Source organism: Bombina bombina, chromosome 7, assembly GCF_027579735.1.
Source record: "Bombina bombina isolate aBomBom1 chromosome 7, aBomBom1.pri, whole genome shotgun sequence".
Classification (NCBI taxonomy): Eukaryota; Metazoa; Chordata; class Amphibia; order Anura; family Bombinatoridae; genus Bombina; species Bombina bombina.
The window spans coordinates 241,470,148-241,489,426 of record NC_069505.1 but is presented as its reverse complement, the minus strand read 5'-3'; the positions used below and the strand labels follow the sequence as shown (position 1 = coordinate 241,489,426).

General features: G+C 42.5%; 1 protein-coding gene across 1 annotated transcript in view; it reads left to right on the top strand.

Moving 5' to 3' along the window:
* Positions 1 to 19,279, top strand: part of FGD5 (FYVE, RhoGEF and PH domain containing 5) — a 487,598-nt gene that overhangs the window by 164,345 nt on the left and 303,974 nt on the right. Inside the window, exon 4 of the mRNA XM_053720678.1 lies at positions 18,707 to 18,765. Within this exon, the coding sequence (XP_053576653.1) occupies positions 18,707 to 18,765 (59 nt within the window). The remainder of the gene's footprint in view (positions 1 to 18,706; positions 18,766 to 19,279) is intronic.

The window sequence follows — 19,279 nt, the reverse complement described above, 5'->3', positions numbered from 1 at the left end:
TGTTACAATCAGGGGCTGTGCTGCTGCTGGGGGGAGAGTTTACCTATAACTTGTTACAATCAGGGGCTGTGCTGCAAGGGGGAGATTTTACCTATAAATTATTACAATCAGGGGCTGTGCTGCTGCTGCTGGGGGGAGATTTTACCTATAACTTGTTACAATCAGGGGCTGTGCTGCTGGGGGGAGATTTTACCTATAACTTGTTACAATCAGGGACTGTGCTGCTGTTGGGGGGAGATTTTACCTATAACTTGTTACAATCAGGGGCTGTGATGCTGATGCTGGGGGGAGATTTTACCTATAACTTGTTACAATCAGGGGCTGTGCTGCTGGAGGGAGATTTTAACTATAACTTGTTACAATCAGGGGCTGTGCTGCTGCTGCTGCTGGGGGGAGATTTTACCTATAACTTGTTACAATTAGGGGCTGTGCTGCTGCTGCTGGGGGGAGATTTTACCTATAACTTGTTACAATCAGGGGCTGTGCTGCTGCCGGGGGTAGATTGTACTTATAACTTGTTACAATCAGGGGCTGTGCTGCTGTTGGGGGGAGATTTTACCTATAACTTGTTACAATCAGGGGCTGTGCTGCTGCTGCTGGGGGGATATTTTACCTATAACTTGTTATAATCAGGGGCTGTGCTGCTGCTGGGGGGAGATTTTACCTATAACTTGTTACAATCAGGGACTGTGCTGCTGTTGTGGGGAGATTTTACCTATAACTTGTTACAATCAGGGGCTGTGCTGTGCTGCTGCTGGGGGGAGATTTTTCCTATAACTTGTTACAATCAGGGGCTGTGCTGCTGATGCTGGGGGGAGATTTTACCTATAACTTGTTACAATCAGGGGCTGTGCTGCTGCTGGGGGGAGATTTTACCTATAACTTGTTACAATCAGGGGCTGTGCTGCTGCTTCTGCTGGAGGGAGATTTTACCTATAACTTGTTACAATCAGGGGCTGTGCTGCTGCCGGGGGTAGATTTTACCTATAACTTGTTACAATCAGGGACTGTGCTGCTGTTGTGGGGAGATTTTACCTATAACTTGTTACAATCAGGGGCTGTGCTGTGCTGCTGCTGGGGGGAGATTTTACCTATAACTTGTTACAATCAGGGGCTGTGCTGCTGATGCTGGGGGGAGATTTTACCTATAACTTGTTACAATCAGGGGCTGTGCTGCTGCTGGGGGGAGATTTTACCTATAACTTGTTACAATCAGGGACTGTGCTGCTGTTGTGGGGAGATTTTACCTATAACTTGTTACAATCAGGGGCTGTGCTGTGCTGCTGCTGGGGGGAGATTTTACCTATAACTTGTTACAATCAGGGGCTGTGCTGCTGTTGTGGGGAGATTTTACCTATAACTTGTTACAATCAGGGGCTGTGCTGTGCTGCTGCTGGGGGGAGATTTTACCTATAACTTTTCTCCAACATAGGTGTGTCCGGTCCACGGCGTCATCCTTACTTGTGGGATATTCTCTTCCCCAACAGGAAATGGCAAAGAGCCCAGCAAAGCTGGTCACATGATCCCTCCTAGGCTCCGCCTTCCCCAGTCATTCTCTTTGCCGTTGTACAGGCAACATCTCCACGGAGATGGCTTAGAGTTTTTTGGTGTTTAACTGTAGTTTTTATTATTCAATCAAGAGTTTGTTATTTTAAAATAGTGCTGGTATGTACTATTTACTCTGAAACAGAAAAGAGATGAAGATTTCTGTTTGTAAGAGGAAAATGATTTTAGCAACCGTTACTAAAATCGATGGCTGTTTCCACACAGGACTGTTGAGAGGAATTAACTTCAGTTGGGGGAAACAGTGAGCAGACGTTTGCTGCTTGAGGTATGACACATTTCTAACAAGACGATGTAATGCTGGAAGCTGTCATTTTCCCTATGGGATCCGGTAAGCCATTTTTATTACATAAAGAAAAAAAGGGCTTCACAAGGGCTTTTAAGACTGTAGACATTTTCTGGGCTAAAACGATTGATATATAAGCATATTTTATACTTCATAGCTTTGAGGAATTATTTTATTCTTGGGAATTATGTAAAATAACCGGCAGGCACTGTATTGGACACCTTATTCTCTAGGGGCTTTCCCTAATCATAGGCAGAGCCTCATTTTCGCGCCTCTATTGCGCACTTGTTTTTGGGAAGCATGACATGCAGATGCATGTGTGAGGAGCTCTGATACATAGAAAAGACTTTCTGAAGGCGTCATTTGGTATCGCATTCCCCTTTGGGCTTGGTTGGGTCTCAGCAAAGCAGATACCAGGGACTGTAAAGGGGTTAAATATAAAAACGGCTCCGGTTCCGTTATTTTAAGGGTTAAAGCTTTCAAATTTGGTGTGCAATACTTTTAAGGCTTTAAGACACTGTGGTGAAATTTTGGTGAATTTTGAACAATTCCTTCATACTTTTTCACATTTGCAGTAATAAAGTGTGTTCAGTTTAAAATTTAAAGTGACAGTAACGGTTTTATTTTAAAACGTTTTTTGTACTTTGTTATCAAGTTTATGCCTGTTTAACATGTCTGAACTACCAGATAGACTGTGTTCTGTATGTGGGGAAGCCAAGGTTCCTTCTCATTTAAATAGATGTGATTTATGTGACACAAAATTTAGAGAAAATGATGCCCAAGATGATTCCTCAAGTGAGGGGAGTAAGCATGGTACTGCATCATCCCCTCCTTCGTCTACACCAGTCTTGCCCACACAGGAGGCCCCTAGTACATCTAGTGCGCCAATACTCCTTACTATGCAACAATTAACGGCTGTAATGGATAATTCTATCAAGAACATTTTAGCCAAAATGCCCACTTACCAGCGAAAGCGCGACTGCTCTGTTTTAGAAAATACTGAAGAGCATGAGGACGCTGATGATATTGGTTCTGAAGTGCCCCTACACCAGTCTGAGGGGGCCAGGGAGGTTTTGTCTGAGGGAGAAATTTCAGATTCAGGGAAAATTTCTCAACAAGCTGAACCTGATGTGATTACATTTAAATTTAAATTGGAACATCTCCGCGCCCTGCTTAAGGAGGTGTTATCTACTCTGGATGATTGTGAGAATTTGGTCATTCCAGAGAAATTATGTAAAATGGACAAGTTCCTAGAGGTCCCGGGGCCCCCCGAAGCTTTTCCTATACCCAAGCGGGTGGCGGACATTGTAAATAAAGAATGGGAAAGGCCCGGCATACCTTTCGTCCCTCCCCCTATATTTAAGAAATTGTTTCCTATGGTCGACCCCAGAAAGGACTTATGGCAGACAGTCCCCAAGGTCGAGGGGGCGGTTTCTACTCTAAACAAACGCACCACTATACCCATAGAAGATAGTTGTGCTTTCAAAGATCCTATGGATAAAAAATTAGAGGGTTTGCTTAAAAAGATGTTTGTTCAGCAAGGTTACCTTCTACAACCAATTTCATGCATTGTTCCTGTCACTACAGCAGCGTGTTTCTGGTTCGATGAACTAGAAAAGGCGCTCAATAAAGATTCTTCTTATGAGGAGATTTTGGACAGAATTCATGCTCTCAAGTTGGCTAACTCTTTCACCCTAGACGCCACTTTGCAATTGGCTAGATTAGCGGCGAAAAATTCTGGGTTTGCTATTGTGGCGCGCAGAGCGCTTTGGCTAAAATCTTGGTCAGCGGATGCGTCTTCCAAGAACAAATTGCTTAACATTCCTTTCAAGGGGAAAACGCTGTTTGGCCCTGACTTGAAAGAGATTATTTCTGATATCACTGGGGGCAAGGGCCACGCCCTTCCTCAGGATAGGTCTTTCAAGGCCAAAAATAAACCTAATTTTCGTCCCTTTCGCAGAAACGGACCAGCCCCAAGTGCTACGTCCTCTAAGCAAGAGGGTAATACTTCTCAAGCCAAGCCAGCCTGGAGGCCAATGCAAGGCTGGAACAAAGGTAAGCAGGCCAAGAAACCTGCCACTGCTACCAAGACAGCATGAGATGTTGGCCCCCGATCCGGGACCGGATCTGGTGGGGGGCAGACTCTCTCTCTTCGCTCAGGCTTGGGCAAGAGATGTTCTGGATCCTTGGGCGCTAGAAATAGTCTCCCAAGGTTATCTTCTGGAATTCAAGGGGCTTCCCCCAAGGGGGAGGTTCCACAGGTCTCAATTGTCTTCAGACCACATAAAAAAACAGGCATTCTTACATTGTGTAGAAGACCTGTTAAAAATGGGAGTGATTCATCCTGTTCCATTAGGAGAACAAGGGATGGGGTTCTACTCCAATCTGTTCGTAGTTCCCAAAAAAGAGGGAACATTCAGACCAATCTTAGATCTCAAGATCCTAAACAAGTTTCTCAAGGTTCCATCGTTCAAAATGGAAACCATTCGAACAATTCTTCCTTCCATCCAGGAAGGTCAATTCATGACCACGGTGGATTTAAAGGATGCGTATCTACATATTCCTATCCACAAGGAACATCATCGGTTCCTAAGGTTCGCATTTCTGGACAAGCATTACCAGTTTGTGGCACTTCCGTTTGGATTAGCCACTGCTCCAAGAATTTTCACAAAGGTACTAGGGTCCCTTCTAGCGGTGCTAAGACCAAGGGGCATTGCAGTAGTACCTTACTTGGACGACATACTGATTCAAGCGTCGTCCCTTCCACAAGCAAAGGCTCACACGGACATTGTCCTGGCCTTTCTCAGATCTCACGGGTGGAAAGTGAACGTAGAAAAAAGTTCTCTATCTCTGTCAACAAGGGTTCCCTTCTTGGGAACAATAATAGACTCCTTAGAAATGAGGATTTTTCTGACAGAGGCCAGAAAATCAAAACTTCTAAACTTTTGTCAAATACTTCATTCTGTTCCTCTTCCTTCCATAGCGCAGTGCATGGAAGTAATAGGTTTGATGGTAGCGGCAATGGACATAGTTCCTTTTGCGCGAATTCATCTAAGACCATTACAACTGTGCATGCTCAGTCAGTGGAATGGGGACTATACAGACTTGTCTCCGACGATACAAGTAGATCAGAGGACCAGAGATTCACTCCGTTGGTGGCTGTCCCTGGACAACCTGTCACAGGGGATGAGCTTCCGCAGACCAGAGTGGGTCATTGTCACGACCGACGCCAGTCTGGTGGGCTGGGGCGCGGTCTGGGGACCCCTGAAAGCTCAGGGTCTTTGGTCTCGGGAAGAATCTCTTCTCCCGATAAATATTCTGGAACTGAGAGCGATATTCAATGCTCTCAAGGCTTGGCCTCAGCTAGCAAAGGCCAAGTTCATACGGTTTCAATCAGACAACATGACGACTGTTGCGTACATCAACCATCAGGGGGGAACAAGGAGTTCACTGGCGATGGAAGAAGTGACCAAAATCATTCAATGGGCGGAGACTCACTCCTGCCACTTGTCTGCAATCCACATCCCAGGAGTGGAAAATTGGGAAGCGGATTTTCTGAGTCGTCAGACATTTCATCCGGGGGAGTGGGAACTCCATCCGGAAATCTTTGCCCAAATTACTCAATTGTGGGGCATTCCAGACATGGATCTGATGGCCTCTCGTCAGAACTTCAAGGTTCCTTGCTACGGGTCCAGATCCAGGGATCCCAAGGCGACTCTAGTAGATGCACTAGTAGCACCTTGGACCTTCAAACTAGCTTATGTATTCCCGCCGTTTCCTCTCATCCCCAGGCTGGTAGCCAGGATCAATCAGGAGAGGGCATCGGTGATCTTGATAGCTCCTGCGTGGCCACGCAGGACTTGGTATGCAGACCTGGTGAATATGTCATCGGCTCCACCATGGAAGCTACCTTTGAGACGAGACCTTCTTGTTCAAGGTCCGTTCGAACATCCGAATCTGGTCTCACTCCAACTGACTGCTTGGAGATTGAACGCTTGATCTTATCAAAGCTAGGGTTCTCAGATTCTGTCATTGATACTCTTGTTCAGGCCAGAAAGCCTGTAACTAGAAAAATCTACCACAAAATATGGAAAAAATATATCTGTTGGTGTGAATCTAAAGGATTCCCTTGGGACAAGGTAAAAATTCCTAAGATTCTATCCTTTCTTCAAGAAGGTTTGGAGAAAGGATTATCTGCAAGTTCTTTGAAGGGACAGATTTCTGCCTTGTCTGTGTTACTTCACAAAAAGCTGGCAGCTGTGCCAGATGTTCAAGCCTTTGTTCAGGCTCTGGTTAGAATCAAGCCTGTTTACAAACCTTTGACTCCTCCTTGGAGTCTCAATTTAGTTCTTTCAGTTCTTCAGGGGGTTCCGTTTGAACCCTTACATTCCGTTGATATTAAGTTATTATCTTGGAAAGTTTTGTTTTTGGTTGCAATTTCTTCTGCTAGAAGAGTTTCAGAATTATCTGCTCTGCAGTGTTCTCCTCCTTATCTGGTGTTCCATGCAGATAAGGTGGTTTTGCGTACTAAACCTGGTTTTCTTCCGAAAGTTGTTTCTAACAAAAACATTAACCAGGAGATAGTCGTGCCTTCTTTGTGTCCGAATCCAGTTTCAAAGAAGGAACGTTTGTTGCACAATTTGGATGTAGTTCGTGCTCTAAAATTCTATTTAGATGCTACAAAGGATTTTAGACAAACATCTTCCTTGTTTGTTGTTTATTCTGGTAAAAGGAGAGGTCAAAAAGCAACTTCTACCTCTCTCTCTTTTTGGATTAAAAGCATCATCAGATTGGCTTACGAGACTGCCGGACGGCAGCCTCCTGAAAGAATCACAGCTCATTCCACTAGGGCTGTGGCTTCCACATGGGCCTTCAAGAACGAGGCTTCTGTTGATCAGATATGTAAGGCAGCGACTTGGTCTTCACTGCACACTTTTACTAAATTTTACAAATTTGATACTTTTGCTTCTTCTGAGGCTATTTTTGGGAGAAAGGTTTTGCAAGCCGTGGTGCCTTCCATCTAGGTGACCTGATTTGCTCCCTCCCTTCATCCGTGTCCTAAAGCTTTGGTATTGGTTCCCACAAGTAAGGATGACGCCGTGGACCGGACACACCTATGTTGGAGAAAACAGAATTTATGTTTACCTGATAAATTACTTTCTCCAACGGTGTGTCCGGTCCACGGCCCGCCCTGGTTTTTTAATCAGGTCTGATAATTTATTTTCTTTAACTACAGTCACCACGGTATCATATGATTTCTCCTATGCAAATATTCCTCCTTTACGTCGGTCGAATGACTGGGGAAGGCGGAGCCTAGGAGGGATCATGTGACCAGCTTTGCTGGGCTCTTTGCCATTTCCTGTTGGGGAAGAGAATATCCCACAAGTAAGGATGACGCCGTGGACCGGACACACCGTTGGAGAAAGTAATTTATCAGGTAAACATAAATTCTGTTTTTACAATCAGGGGCTGTGCTGCTGATGCTGGGGGGAGATTTTACCTATAACTTGTTACAATCAGGGGCTGTGCTGCTGCTGGGGGGAGATTTTACCTATAACTTGTTACAATCAGGGGCTGTGCTGCTGCTGCTGCTGCTGGAGGGAGATTTTACCTATAACTTGTTACAATCAGGGGCTGTGCTGCTGCTGGGGGGAGATTTTACCTATAACTTGTTACAATCAGGGGCTGTGCTGCTGCTGCTGCTGGAGGGAGATTTTACCTATAACTTGTTACAATCAGGGGCTGTGCTGCTGCCGGGGGTAGATTTTACCTATAACTTGTTACAATCAGGGGCTGTGCTGCTGCTGGGGGGAGATTGTACCTATAACTTGTTATAATCAGGGGCTGTGCTGCTGCTGGGGGGAGATTTTACCTATAACTTGTTACAATCAGGGGCTGTGCTGCTGCTGGGGGGAGATTTTACCTATAACTTGTTACAATCAGGGACTGTGCTGCTGTTGGGGGGAGATTTTACCTATAACTTGTTACAATCAGGGACTGTGCTGCTGTTGTGGGGAGATTTTACCTATAACTTGTTACAATCAGGGGCTGTGCTGTGCTGCTGATGCTGGGGGGAGATTTTACCTATAACTTGTTACAATCAGGGGCTGTGCTGCTGCTGCTGGGGGGAGGTTTTACCTATAACTTGTTACAATCAGGGGCTGTGCTGCTGCTGGAGGGAGATTTTACCTATAACTTGTTACAATCAGGGGCTGTGCTGCTGCTGGGGGGAGATTTTACCTATAACTTGTTACAATCAGGGGCTGTGCTGTGCTGCTGCTGCCGGGGGTTGATTTTACCTATAACTTGTTACAATCAGGGGCTGTGCTGCTGCTGGGGGGAGATTTTACTTATAACTTGTTACAATCAGAGGCTGTGCTGCTGGGGGAGAATTTATTTGCATTGAGAGAATCATTTGGAGCCTCCATTACTTCTATAGAAGAGCTGTTTGTATTAAAAGTAAATGAGTTGATATTTGGAGCCTCCATTACTTTCTATAGAAGAGCTGTCTGCATTAAATGTAAATGAGTTGATATTTCGAGTGTGTTTATCACAAGAATTAGACAAGAGATTTGTTTAAGTAAAACGTGTATTTCTGCTGCTAGACTGAATACATTTTATGCTTTTAAACAGAATTCATATCTTTTGATTGGTTGTCAAATTGTACCTAATATTTTTTCTATCCATTCAGAGGTTCTGTATTATTGACTCACACAGTTCATACTGGCATTTTATTTGTCAACTTTGTTAGCTGCTACCCTATTGGATGTTGTTAATAATACCTGTTTTGGTGTTCAGGGCACCAGAGATGCATCTGTCATCACAATAATTCTTTGGACTTGAGAATAAAACAAAGGAAAGTGATAAACTGTTTGACAGAATGAAATGGAATGGGGCTCTGTATACTTTTACGTTTAGTAAAAAAGAAATTAATATATATAATGTGTGAAGGGAACAACTTGATGTGTCACAAAGTCTTAGACCTGTTTATAAAACTTTATATAAACCCCAATTTCAAAACAATTAGGAGATCTGCATTGGTGAATAATTTGTAAACTCTGCTCATTCAAATCCCAATGCTTGGTGAATAATTCATAGAATAATTTCGACTTATTAATAATCACCTAGATTGCGAGTTATGCGTGCTATAGGGAAATTAACGAATGCAACAAAAGTTGTGTTATTTAACCCTCTATAGCGCTGCCATTACAAGTTTTGAAACAGCCGGCTTGTGCGTGCAATATGGTGGTTTTAAGCTCCATACTGCACACAATTCAAGCGCTGTTTTGACGTGCACACTTTCCCCATAGACATCAGTGGGGAGAGCGGGTCAGAAAAAAGTCTAACAACTGCAATCGCGGAAAGGATAGCACCGTAACGCAGCCCCATTGATGTTTATGGGGAGAAAAAAACTAACGTTTAAACCTAACACCCTAACAAAAACCCCACGTCTAAACACCTCTAATCTGCTGCCCCCGACATTGCCACCACCTACATAATGTTATTAACCGCTAATCTGCTGCCTCCGATATCGCCGATACTATACTAAAATTATTAACCCCTATTCCCCTGCACCCCAACATCACCCACACTATAATAAATCTATTAACCCCTATTCTGCCGCTCCCTTCTTTATGAACCCCTAAACCGCCAGCACCCCCACATCGCAACAACCTAATTTAAACTATATTAACCCCTAAAAATAACGCTAACCCTAAACATAACTTTAACCTTAACACCCCCTAACTTTAACATAATTAAAAAATAGCTAAATTAAACTTACAATTATTAACTAAATAATACCTATTTAAAACTAAATACATACTTACCTGCGAAATAAAACCTAAGCTAGCTACAATATAATAGTTATATTGTAGCTTGCTTTAGCTTTTAATTTTATTTCACAGGTAAGTTTGTATTTATTTTAACTAGATAGACTAGTTAGTAAATAGTTAATAACTATTTACTAACTACCTAGTTAAAATAAATACAAACTTACCTGTCAAATAAAACCTAAGCTGCCTTACACTAAAACCTAACATTACAAAAAATAAAAAAAACTACCATTACAAAAAAACAAACAAAATTATCCAAAACAATAAAAAATAAATCTATTCTAATACCCTTAAAAAAATTAAAAAAAACACACCCCAAAATAAAAAAAACCTAATCTATAATAAATTACCAAGGGCCCTTAAAGGGCCTTTTGTAGGGCATTGCCCTAAAGTTTACAGCTCTTTCTTCTACAAGATATGACGAGTCCACGGATTTCATCCTTATTTGTGGGATTTATCCTCCTGCTAACAGGAAGTGGCAAAGAGCACCACAGCAGAGCTGTATATATAGCTCATCCCTTCCGTCCACCCCCAGTCATTCTCTTTGCCTGTGTTAGTAATAGGAAGAGGTAAAGTGAGGTGTTAGTTTTAGATTCTTCAATCAAGAAATTTTTTATTTTAAAATGGTACCGGTGTGTACTATTTTTCTCAGGGAGAAATCATCAGTCTGGATTCCCAAGAGGAATGGAGACATTATTTTTCTGCCCTGATGTTGATGATCTTAGCAGACATTATCTAAGATCCATTCTGGTTCCCACAGAGCTTCTGAAGGTAGTGCAAGAAAAATCTTCAGTGTGGAGAACGGTGTCATGCTACATTGAGGTATGTTCAGTCTTTTATTTCTGAGGAGACTTGTTATATCAGAACTGGCTGACATTATTCCCTTCCAGGGAAGGGGTAAGCAGTAGACCTATATGGTTTATGGTGGTACTGAAATTACCGGTTTGTATATTGATTGCTTTATGTTATGTGTGCAATATGGGCTTGACACTGGTAGAGGCAGCTGAGAGACTTTATATTTTTATTACTGGCCTAGTGAAATGTTTGGGTGAAGACATTAGGGGACCACATGGCTTTACTAAAACCGCTTCCCATGTGGTTATGGAGACAGTTAATGCGACGCCCATGGTGGGCGGGGCCTATTTCGCGCACTCAGACGCACAGTTTTCTCTTCACTAGAAGGCAGCAAGGCACTAGCTCCGGTGGGACCCAAGTTTGGGTTTCAGTCACTGGATCGTTATTGATACAGTCTTGAGTACCCTGGGAGCAGGTAGGCGCCACAGCAGAGCTGTGGCGAGGTGCAGGGGCTGATATCGTTTTTTAAGACTTAATTTACAAATAAAGACTAAAATTTGATTTAGCACTTTATTCCAAGTTGTGCAATATTTCTTGGCTAATTTGAACTGTTTATTATAGTTTTTAGTGCTGAAAAATTGTTTTTTGTGCAATACAGAAAAATTGTTGCGCTTTTATTATTTAAAGGCGCAGTACTTTTTTTTGTGTGAAAATTCTATTAAATCAATAAATAAGGTTCAAAGCGACTATTGTGGCTATTGCTAGTCTGTTTAACATGTCTGAACTTGAGGAAACTCCTTGTTCTATGTGTTTAGATGCCATTGTGGAACCCCCTCTTACTTTGTGTACCTCTTGTACTGAAAGGGCCTTACAATGTAAAAAGCATATTTTATGTAAAGAAAGTATGCCTAAGGATGATTCTCAGTCTGAAGAGAATCAGGATATGCCACCTAATTGTCCCCAAGTGTCACAACCTTTAACGCCCACCCAAGTGACGCTGAGTTCCTCAACCACGTCTAATACTTTTACTCTGCAGGATATGGCTGCAGTTATGTCAACTACCCTTACAGAGGTATTATCTAAGTTACCAGTGTTACAGGGCAAACGCAGTAGGACAGGTATCAATGTGAATACTGAGTCCTCTGATGCTTTGTTGGCTATTTCCGATGTACCCTCACAGGGATCTGAGTTGGGGGTCAGGGAACTTTTGTCTGAGGGAGAACTTTCGGAATCGGGAAGTGTATTACCTCAGACAGATTTGGACGCCATGTCCTTTAAATTTAAGCTGGAACACCTCAGCCTGTTACTTCGGGAGGTCTTAGCGACTCTGGATGACTGTGACCCTATTATGGTACCACCAGAGAAATTGTGTAAAATGGACAAATATCTAGAAGTACCCGCTTACACTGATGTTTTTCCGGTTCCTAAGAGAATCTCAGAGATTATCAAGAGGGAGTGGGACAGACCGGGTATACCGTTCTCTCCTCCTAATTTTAAGAAAATGTATCCCATAGCGGACACTGTTCGGGACTCTTGGCAGACAGACCCTAAGGTGGATTGAGCTATATCTACCCTGGCTAAGCGTACAACTATTCCTATTGAGGACAGCTGTGCTTTCAAAAACCCTATGGATAAGAAATTTGAGGGTCTTCTAAGAAAGTTATTTATTCATCAGGGTTTCCTTTTACAACCGACAGCCTTCATTGTTCCAGTTACTACTGCAGCGGCTTTCTGGTTTGATGCCTTAGAAGAGTCTCTTAAGACTGAGACTCCTTTAGAGGATATTTTAGATAGAATTAAGGCTCTCAAGCTGGCTAATTCTTTTATCACAGATGCCGCCTTTCAAATCGCTAAGTTGGAGGCTAAAAATGCAGGATTTGCCATTTTAGCGCGTAGAGCGTTATGGTTAAAATCGTGGTCTGCTGATGTGTCATCTAAGTCAAAGCTCTTGGCTATTCCTTTCAAGGGTAAGACCCTATTCGGGCCTAAGTTGAAGGAAATCATTTCTGACATTACTGGAGGTAAAGGTCATCTTCTACCTAAGGATAAGACTGTTAAGAGGTAAACAAAATAATTTTCATTCCTTTCGGAATTTTAAAGGAGTACCCTCTTCTTCCTCTTCCTCCACAAAATAGGAAGGGAATTTTGCTCAGGCCAAGTCCGTCTGGAGACCCAACCAGGCTTGGAACAAGGGTAAACAACCCAAGAAGCCCGCTGCTACTATCAAGACAGCATGAAGGGGCGGCCCCCGATCCGGGACCGGATCTAGTAGGAGGCAGACTTTCTCTCTTTGCCCAGGCTTGGGCAAGAGATGTTCAGGACCCCTGGGCACTGGAAATCGTGACCCACGGGTATCAACTGGAATTCAAAAGTTTTCTCCCAAGAGGGAGATTTCTTCTTTCACGATTGTCTGTAGACCAGATAAAAAGAGAGGCCTTCTTACGTTGTGTAAAAGACCTCTCTACTATGGGAGTAATTCGTCCCGTTCCAAGACTAGAACAGGGGCAGGGGTTTTACTCAAATCTTTTTGTGGTTCCCAAAAAAGAAGGAACGTTCAGACCCATTTTAGATCTCAAGAGTCTAAACAAGTTTCTCAGAGACCCATCCTTCAAGATGGAGACTATTCGAACAATTTTACCAATGATCCAGGAGGGTCAATATATGACTACCGTGGACTTGAAGGATGCATACCTTCATATTCCTATTCACAAGGATCATCATCAGTACCTAAGGTTTGCCTTCCTAGACAAACATTTTCAGTTTGTGGCTCTTCCATTCGGGTTGGCCACAGCACCCAGGATCTTCACGAAGGTTCTAGGGTCCCTTCTGGCGGTTCTCAGGCCGCGGGACATAGCAGTGGCGCCTTATCTGGACGATATTTTGATTCAGGCGTCGACTTATCTAACAAAGTCTCATACAGACACAGTGTTGTCCTTTCTGAGAACTCACGGATGGAAGGTGAATCTAGAAAAAAGTTCACTAATTCCACAGACAAAGGTTCCCTTCTTGGGAACTCTGATAGATTCTATAGCCATGAAGATTTTTCTGACGTAGGTCAGAAAGTCAAAGATTCTAAATACATGCCGAGCTCTTCAGTCCAATCCTCGGCCATCAGTGGCTCAGTGCATGGAGGTAATTGGATTGATGGTGGCGGCAATGGACATCATTCCGTTTGCTCGGTTTCATCTCAGACCACTGCAACTGTGCATGCTCGGACAGTGGAATGGGAATTATGCAAATTTATCTCCCCAGATAAATCTGGACCAGGAGACCAGAGACTCTTTTCTTTGGTGGTTGTCGCCGTATCATCTGTCCCAAGGGACGTGTTTCCGCAGACCCTTGTGGGTAATAGTGACAACGGACGCCAGTCTACTAGGCTGGGGTGCAGTCTGGAATTCCCTGAAGGCTCAGGGTGTATTGACTCAGGTGGAGTCTCTACTTCCAATCACTATTCTGGAATTGAGAGCAATATTCAATGTGCTTCAGGTGTGGCCTCAGTTGGCTTCGGCCAAATTCCAGTCGGACAACATCACAACTGTGGCTTACATCAATCATCAGGGAGGAACGAGGAGTTGCTTAGCGATGACAGAAGTATCCAAGATAATTCGATGGGCAGAGGCCCACCCTTGTTCTCTGTCAGCAATCTACATCCCAGGAGTGGACAACTGGTAAGCTGACTTTTTAAGCCGACAGGCATTTCATCCGGGGGAGTGATAACTCTATCCAGAGGTCTTTGCCTCACTGATTCTCCGATGGGGCAGACCGGAATTGGATCTGATGGTGTCTTGGCAGAATGCCAAGCTCCCAAGATACGAATCCAGGTCGAGGGATCCTCAGGCCGAACTGATAGATGCCTTGGCAGTGCCTTGGTCGTTCAACCTAGCTTTTGTGTTTCCACCATTTCCTCTCCTTCCCCTGGTGATTGCTCTGATCAAGCAGGAGAGAGTTTCGGTAATTCTAATCGCGCCTGAGTGGCCACGCAGGGCTTGGTATGCAGATCTAGTGGACATGTCCTCTCTGCCTCCGTGGAAACTTCCATTGAGACAGGACCTTCTCATTCAAGGTCCTTTCCAACATCCAAATCTAATTTCTCTGCAGCTGACTGCTTGGAGATTGAACGCTTGATTTTATCTAAGCGGGGGTTCTCTGATTCGGTCATTGATGCTCATGGAGTAGAGTTAAGATTCCCAGGATTCTGCCTTTTTTCCAAGAAGTATTGGAGAAAGGGTTGTCAGCAAGTTCCTTAAAGGGACAAATCTCTGCTTTGTCGATTTTACTTCACAAACGTTTGGCAGATGTTCCAGACGTTCAGTATTTTTGTCAGGCTTTGACCAGGATCAAGCTTGTGTTTAGACCAATTGCTCCACCCTGGAGTTTGAACTTAGTTCTGAATGTTCTTCAAGGGGTTCCGTTTGAACCCATGCATTCCATAGATATTAAGTTGTTATCTTGGAAAGTTTTGTTTTTGGTTGCTATTTCTTCTGCTCGTAGAGTTTCTGAGCTTTCAGCATTACAATGTGACTCACCTTATCTTATCTTTCATTCTGATAAGGTGGTTTTACGTACCAAACCTGGTTTTCTTCCTAAGGTTATTTCTAATAAGAATATTAATCAGGAAATTGTTGTTCCTTCATTATGTCCTAACCCTTCTTCTAAGAAGGAGCGTATGTTGCATAACCTGGGCATGGTCCGGGCCCTGAAGTTTTACTTGCAGGCGACTAAGGATTTCCGTCAATCATCTTCATTATTCATTGTTTTTTCAGAAAGCTACGGCTACCTATCTTTTTGGCTCAAGAGTATCATCCGTCTGGTGTATGAGACTGCTGGACAGCAGCCTCCTGAAAGAATTACGGCTCATTCTACTAGGGCTGTGGCTTCCTCATGGGCATTTAAAAATTATGCTTCTGTTGAACAGATTTGAAAGGCTGCAACTTGGTCGTCTCTTTACACTTTTTCCAAATTTTCCAAATTTGATACTTTTGCTTCTTCTGAGGCTGGTTTTGGGAGAAAGGTTCTTCAAGCAGTGGTGCCTTCTGTTTAGGTTCCTGTCTTGTCCCTCCCTTTCATCCGTGTCCTGTAGTTTTGGTATTGTATCCCACAAGTAAGGATGAAATCCGTGGACTCGTCATATCTTGTATAAGAAAAGGAAATTTATGCTTACCTGATAAATTTATTTCTTCTACGATATGACAAGTCCACAGCCCACCCTGTCATTTTTAAGACAGGTTTAGATTATATTATATTTTTATAAACTTCAGTCACCTCTGCACCTTTGGCTTTTCCTTTCTCTTCCTAAATTCGGTCGAATGACTGGAGGTGGAGGGAAGGGAGGAGCTATATATACAGCTCTGCTGTGGTGCTCTTTGCCACTTCCTGTTAGCAGGAGGATAAATCCCACAAGTTAGGATGAAATCCGTGGACTCGTCATATCGTAGAATAAATACAATTATCAGGTAAGCATAAATTTCCTTTTTGCTACAAAACAAAACAAACCAGTATACAAACCCCCACCACCCAAACCCACAAAATAAAAATAAAGTAAAACCTAATCTACCCATTGCCCTGAAAAGGCCATTTGTATGGGCATTGCCCTTAAAAGGGCATTTAGCTCTTTTGTTGCCTAAGCCCTAATCTAAAAATAAAAATCCACCCCAAAATGAAAAAAAATACATTACACAAAATAACAAACAAATTATCAAAAATAAAAATTATTTCTATTCTAATACCCATTTAAAAAAAAACACCCCAAAATAAAAAACCTAATCTAGAATAAACTACCAATAGCCCTTAAAAGGGCCTTTTGTAGGGCATTTCCCTAAGTTAAACAGCTCTTTTACCTGGAAAAAAATTTACAAAGACCCACTAGCATTACAACCCCCCCAAACCCCCAAAATAAAAAAAACTATCTAAAAAACCTTATCTACCCATTGCCCTGAAAAAAGCATTTGTACGGGCTTTGCTTTAGCTCTTTTGCTGCACAAACCCTAATCTAAAAAAAAAAAACACTCAAACCCCCCCCAAAAAAAACCTAACACTAACCCCAGATGATCAACTTACAGTTTTTGAAGTCCCGCTTGAACAATCTTCATCCAGACGGCCTCTCCTATCTTCATCCAGGCGGGCCTCTTCTATCTTCGCGGTGACCGTATGAAGAGGATGCTCCGTGCTGGATGTCTTCAGAATGGACCGGCTCTGTGCCGCCGAGATCTGGATGAAGACTTCTCGCCGCCTAGATGAGGACTTCGCCGCCTGGATTTAGATAGAAGAGGCCGGCTGGATGAAGACTTCTCACCGCCTGAATGAAGATCGTTCAAGCGGGACTTCAAAAACTGTAAGTGGATCGTCGGGGGTTAGTGTTAGGTTGTTTTTTTTAAGGGTTTTGTGGGTGGTTTTTTTTTTAGATTAGGGTTTGGGCAGCAAAAGAGGTAAATGCCCTTTTAATGGCTATGCCCATACAAATGCCCTTTTCAGGGCAATAGGTAGATTAGGTTTATTTAGAATCATTTTTTTTATTTTGGGGAGCTGGTTTGGTGGTGGGTTTTACTGTTGGGAGGGGTCTTTGTATTTTTTTTTCAGGGAAAAGAGCTGATATCTTTGGGGCAGTGCCCCACAAAAGGTCCTTTTAAGGGCTATTGGTAATTTATTGTAGGCTAGGTTTTTTTTTATTTTAGGTGGGCTTTTTTATTTTTATAGGGCTATTAGATTTGGTGTAATTCTTTTTTATTTTTGATAATTTTGTTTATTTTTCATAATTTAGTGTTTATTTTTTGTAATTAGATACTTTGTAATTTTTATAGTAGCATTAGGATTTTTTTAATGTGTAGTTTTATTTAATTGGCAGTTAGTTTAATTTTAGTTTAATAATTTTATTAGTTTTATTGTTAGTTTAAACTTAGTTCTTTTAATTTGACAGGTAAATTTTAATTTAATTTAATCTAGGGAAATTGTAATTTTAATATAAAGTTAGGGGGTGTTAGGGTTAGTGTTACGTTAGGATTAGGGTTATGGTTAAATTTAGGGGTTACTAGTTTAATTTAGTTTATTGCAATGTGGGGGGCTTTCAGTTTAGGGATTAATAGTTTACTTTAGTATATTTAGTTGTGGGGGGCTTGCGGTTTAGGGGTTAATATGTTTATTATAGTGGCGGCGGTCTAGGGCTTAATAACTTTAGTATAGTGAGGACGATATGGGCGGATGGCAGATTAGGGGTTAATAATATTTAAATAGTGTTTGCGATGCGGGAGGGTGGCGGTTTATGGGTTAATAACTTTATTATAGTGGTGACGATGTAGGGGAGCGGTGGAATAGGGGTTAATAATTATTTTTAGTAGCAGCAATGTCAGGAGTGGCAGATTAGAAGTTAATAACTTTATTATAGTATTTGTTATGCAGGAGGGCCTCGGTTTAGGGGTTAATAGGTAGTTTATGGGTGTTTAGTGCACTTTGTAACACTATATTTATGAGTTTTATGTTACAGTTTTGTAGCGTAAAACTCATAATTACTGCTTTTAGATTGCGGAACGGATCTTGTCGGTATAGGGTGTAACGCAAGCTTTTTTAGCCTTACTGTAAAACTCGTAATGGCACCGCTATAGAAGTCCCAAGAAAAAACATAATTTTTACGTGTGCAGGACTCACGTTGCGTTACAGGCTAAAAGGCTTGCAGTACAGCTATACCGACAAGACTTGTAATGGCTGCGGTGCTGTTTTAACTCTGAAATTACCATTTTTTTTCAGCGTTAAAACCCGAACGCACAACTCATAATCTAGGTGATGATTATTATTAGTTTATAAAGTGCCAATATATTCTGCGCTGCTATAATAATAACCTATACAGTTGTGGCGTGAAATAATTAGACTTTTGCATAAACCATAAAGAGAAGGAAGCCATCCCCGTAAGTCACTGTAACCTGTAAACCCTCTTTACGGGGGGGGGGGGGGGCTTTTGAGCTTACATTCTAAAGGGTAGAGTGATTTACAATTTGCATCTTTAGACAAAAGGGCTTCACTTACGGGTTTTAATAAATCGAGGACAATGTCTGGAGCTGTTCAGGACTGAGATGCTTTATGTGCCGCACAAACATAAGTGGGTGGAATAAAGGCTTTTGGCTGTGATTTGGCAGCAAAACAGGGAGAGATTGTGAAGGATAATCTGGTTAGTTTTGTTATACTGCATAGCTTTACCACATGTAATAAACTATTGCCTTGATGCTATTTTTCCCTACAGAAGGAAGGGCCAGTGCGAGCGCTGAGCATCGTGAAGGATCTGGTTAACTCAGAGAGAGAGTGAGTAAAATATATATCTGCCGCCTACAACCGTACTGGTCATCTAATTCACCTATCACCCAAACTCATTCTAACCTACAGCTTGATCTGTCTATACCCTCCTGTTCATCTAATTCACCTGTCACCCAAACCCATTCTAACCTACAGCCTGACCCAATTGTACCCTCCTGTTCATCTAATTCACCTGTCACCCAAACCCATTCTAACCTACAGCCTGACCTGACTATACCCTCCTGTTCATCTTATTCACCTGTCACCCAAACCCATTCTAATCTACAGCCTGACCTGACTATACCCTCCTGTTCATCTAATTCATTTGTCACCCAAACCCATTCTAACCTACAGCCTTACCTGACTATACCCTCCTGTTCATCTAATTCACCTGTCACCCAAACCCATTCTAACCTACAGCCTGACCTGACTATACCCTCCTGCTCATCTAACTCACCTGTCACCCAAACCCATTCTAACCTACAGCCTGACCTGACTATACCCTCCTATTCATCTTATTCAC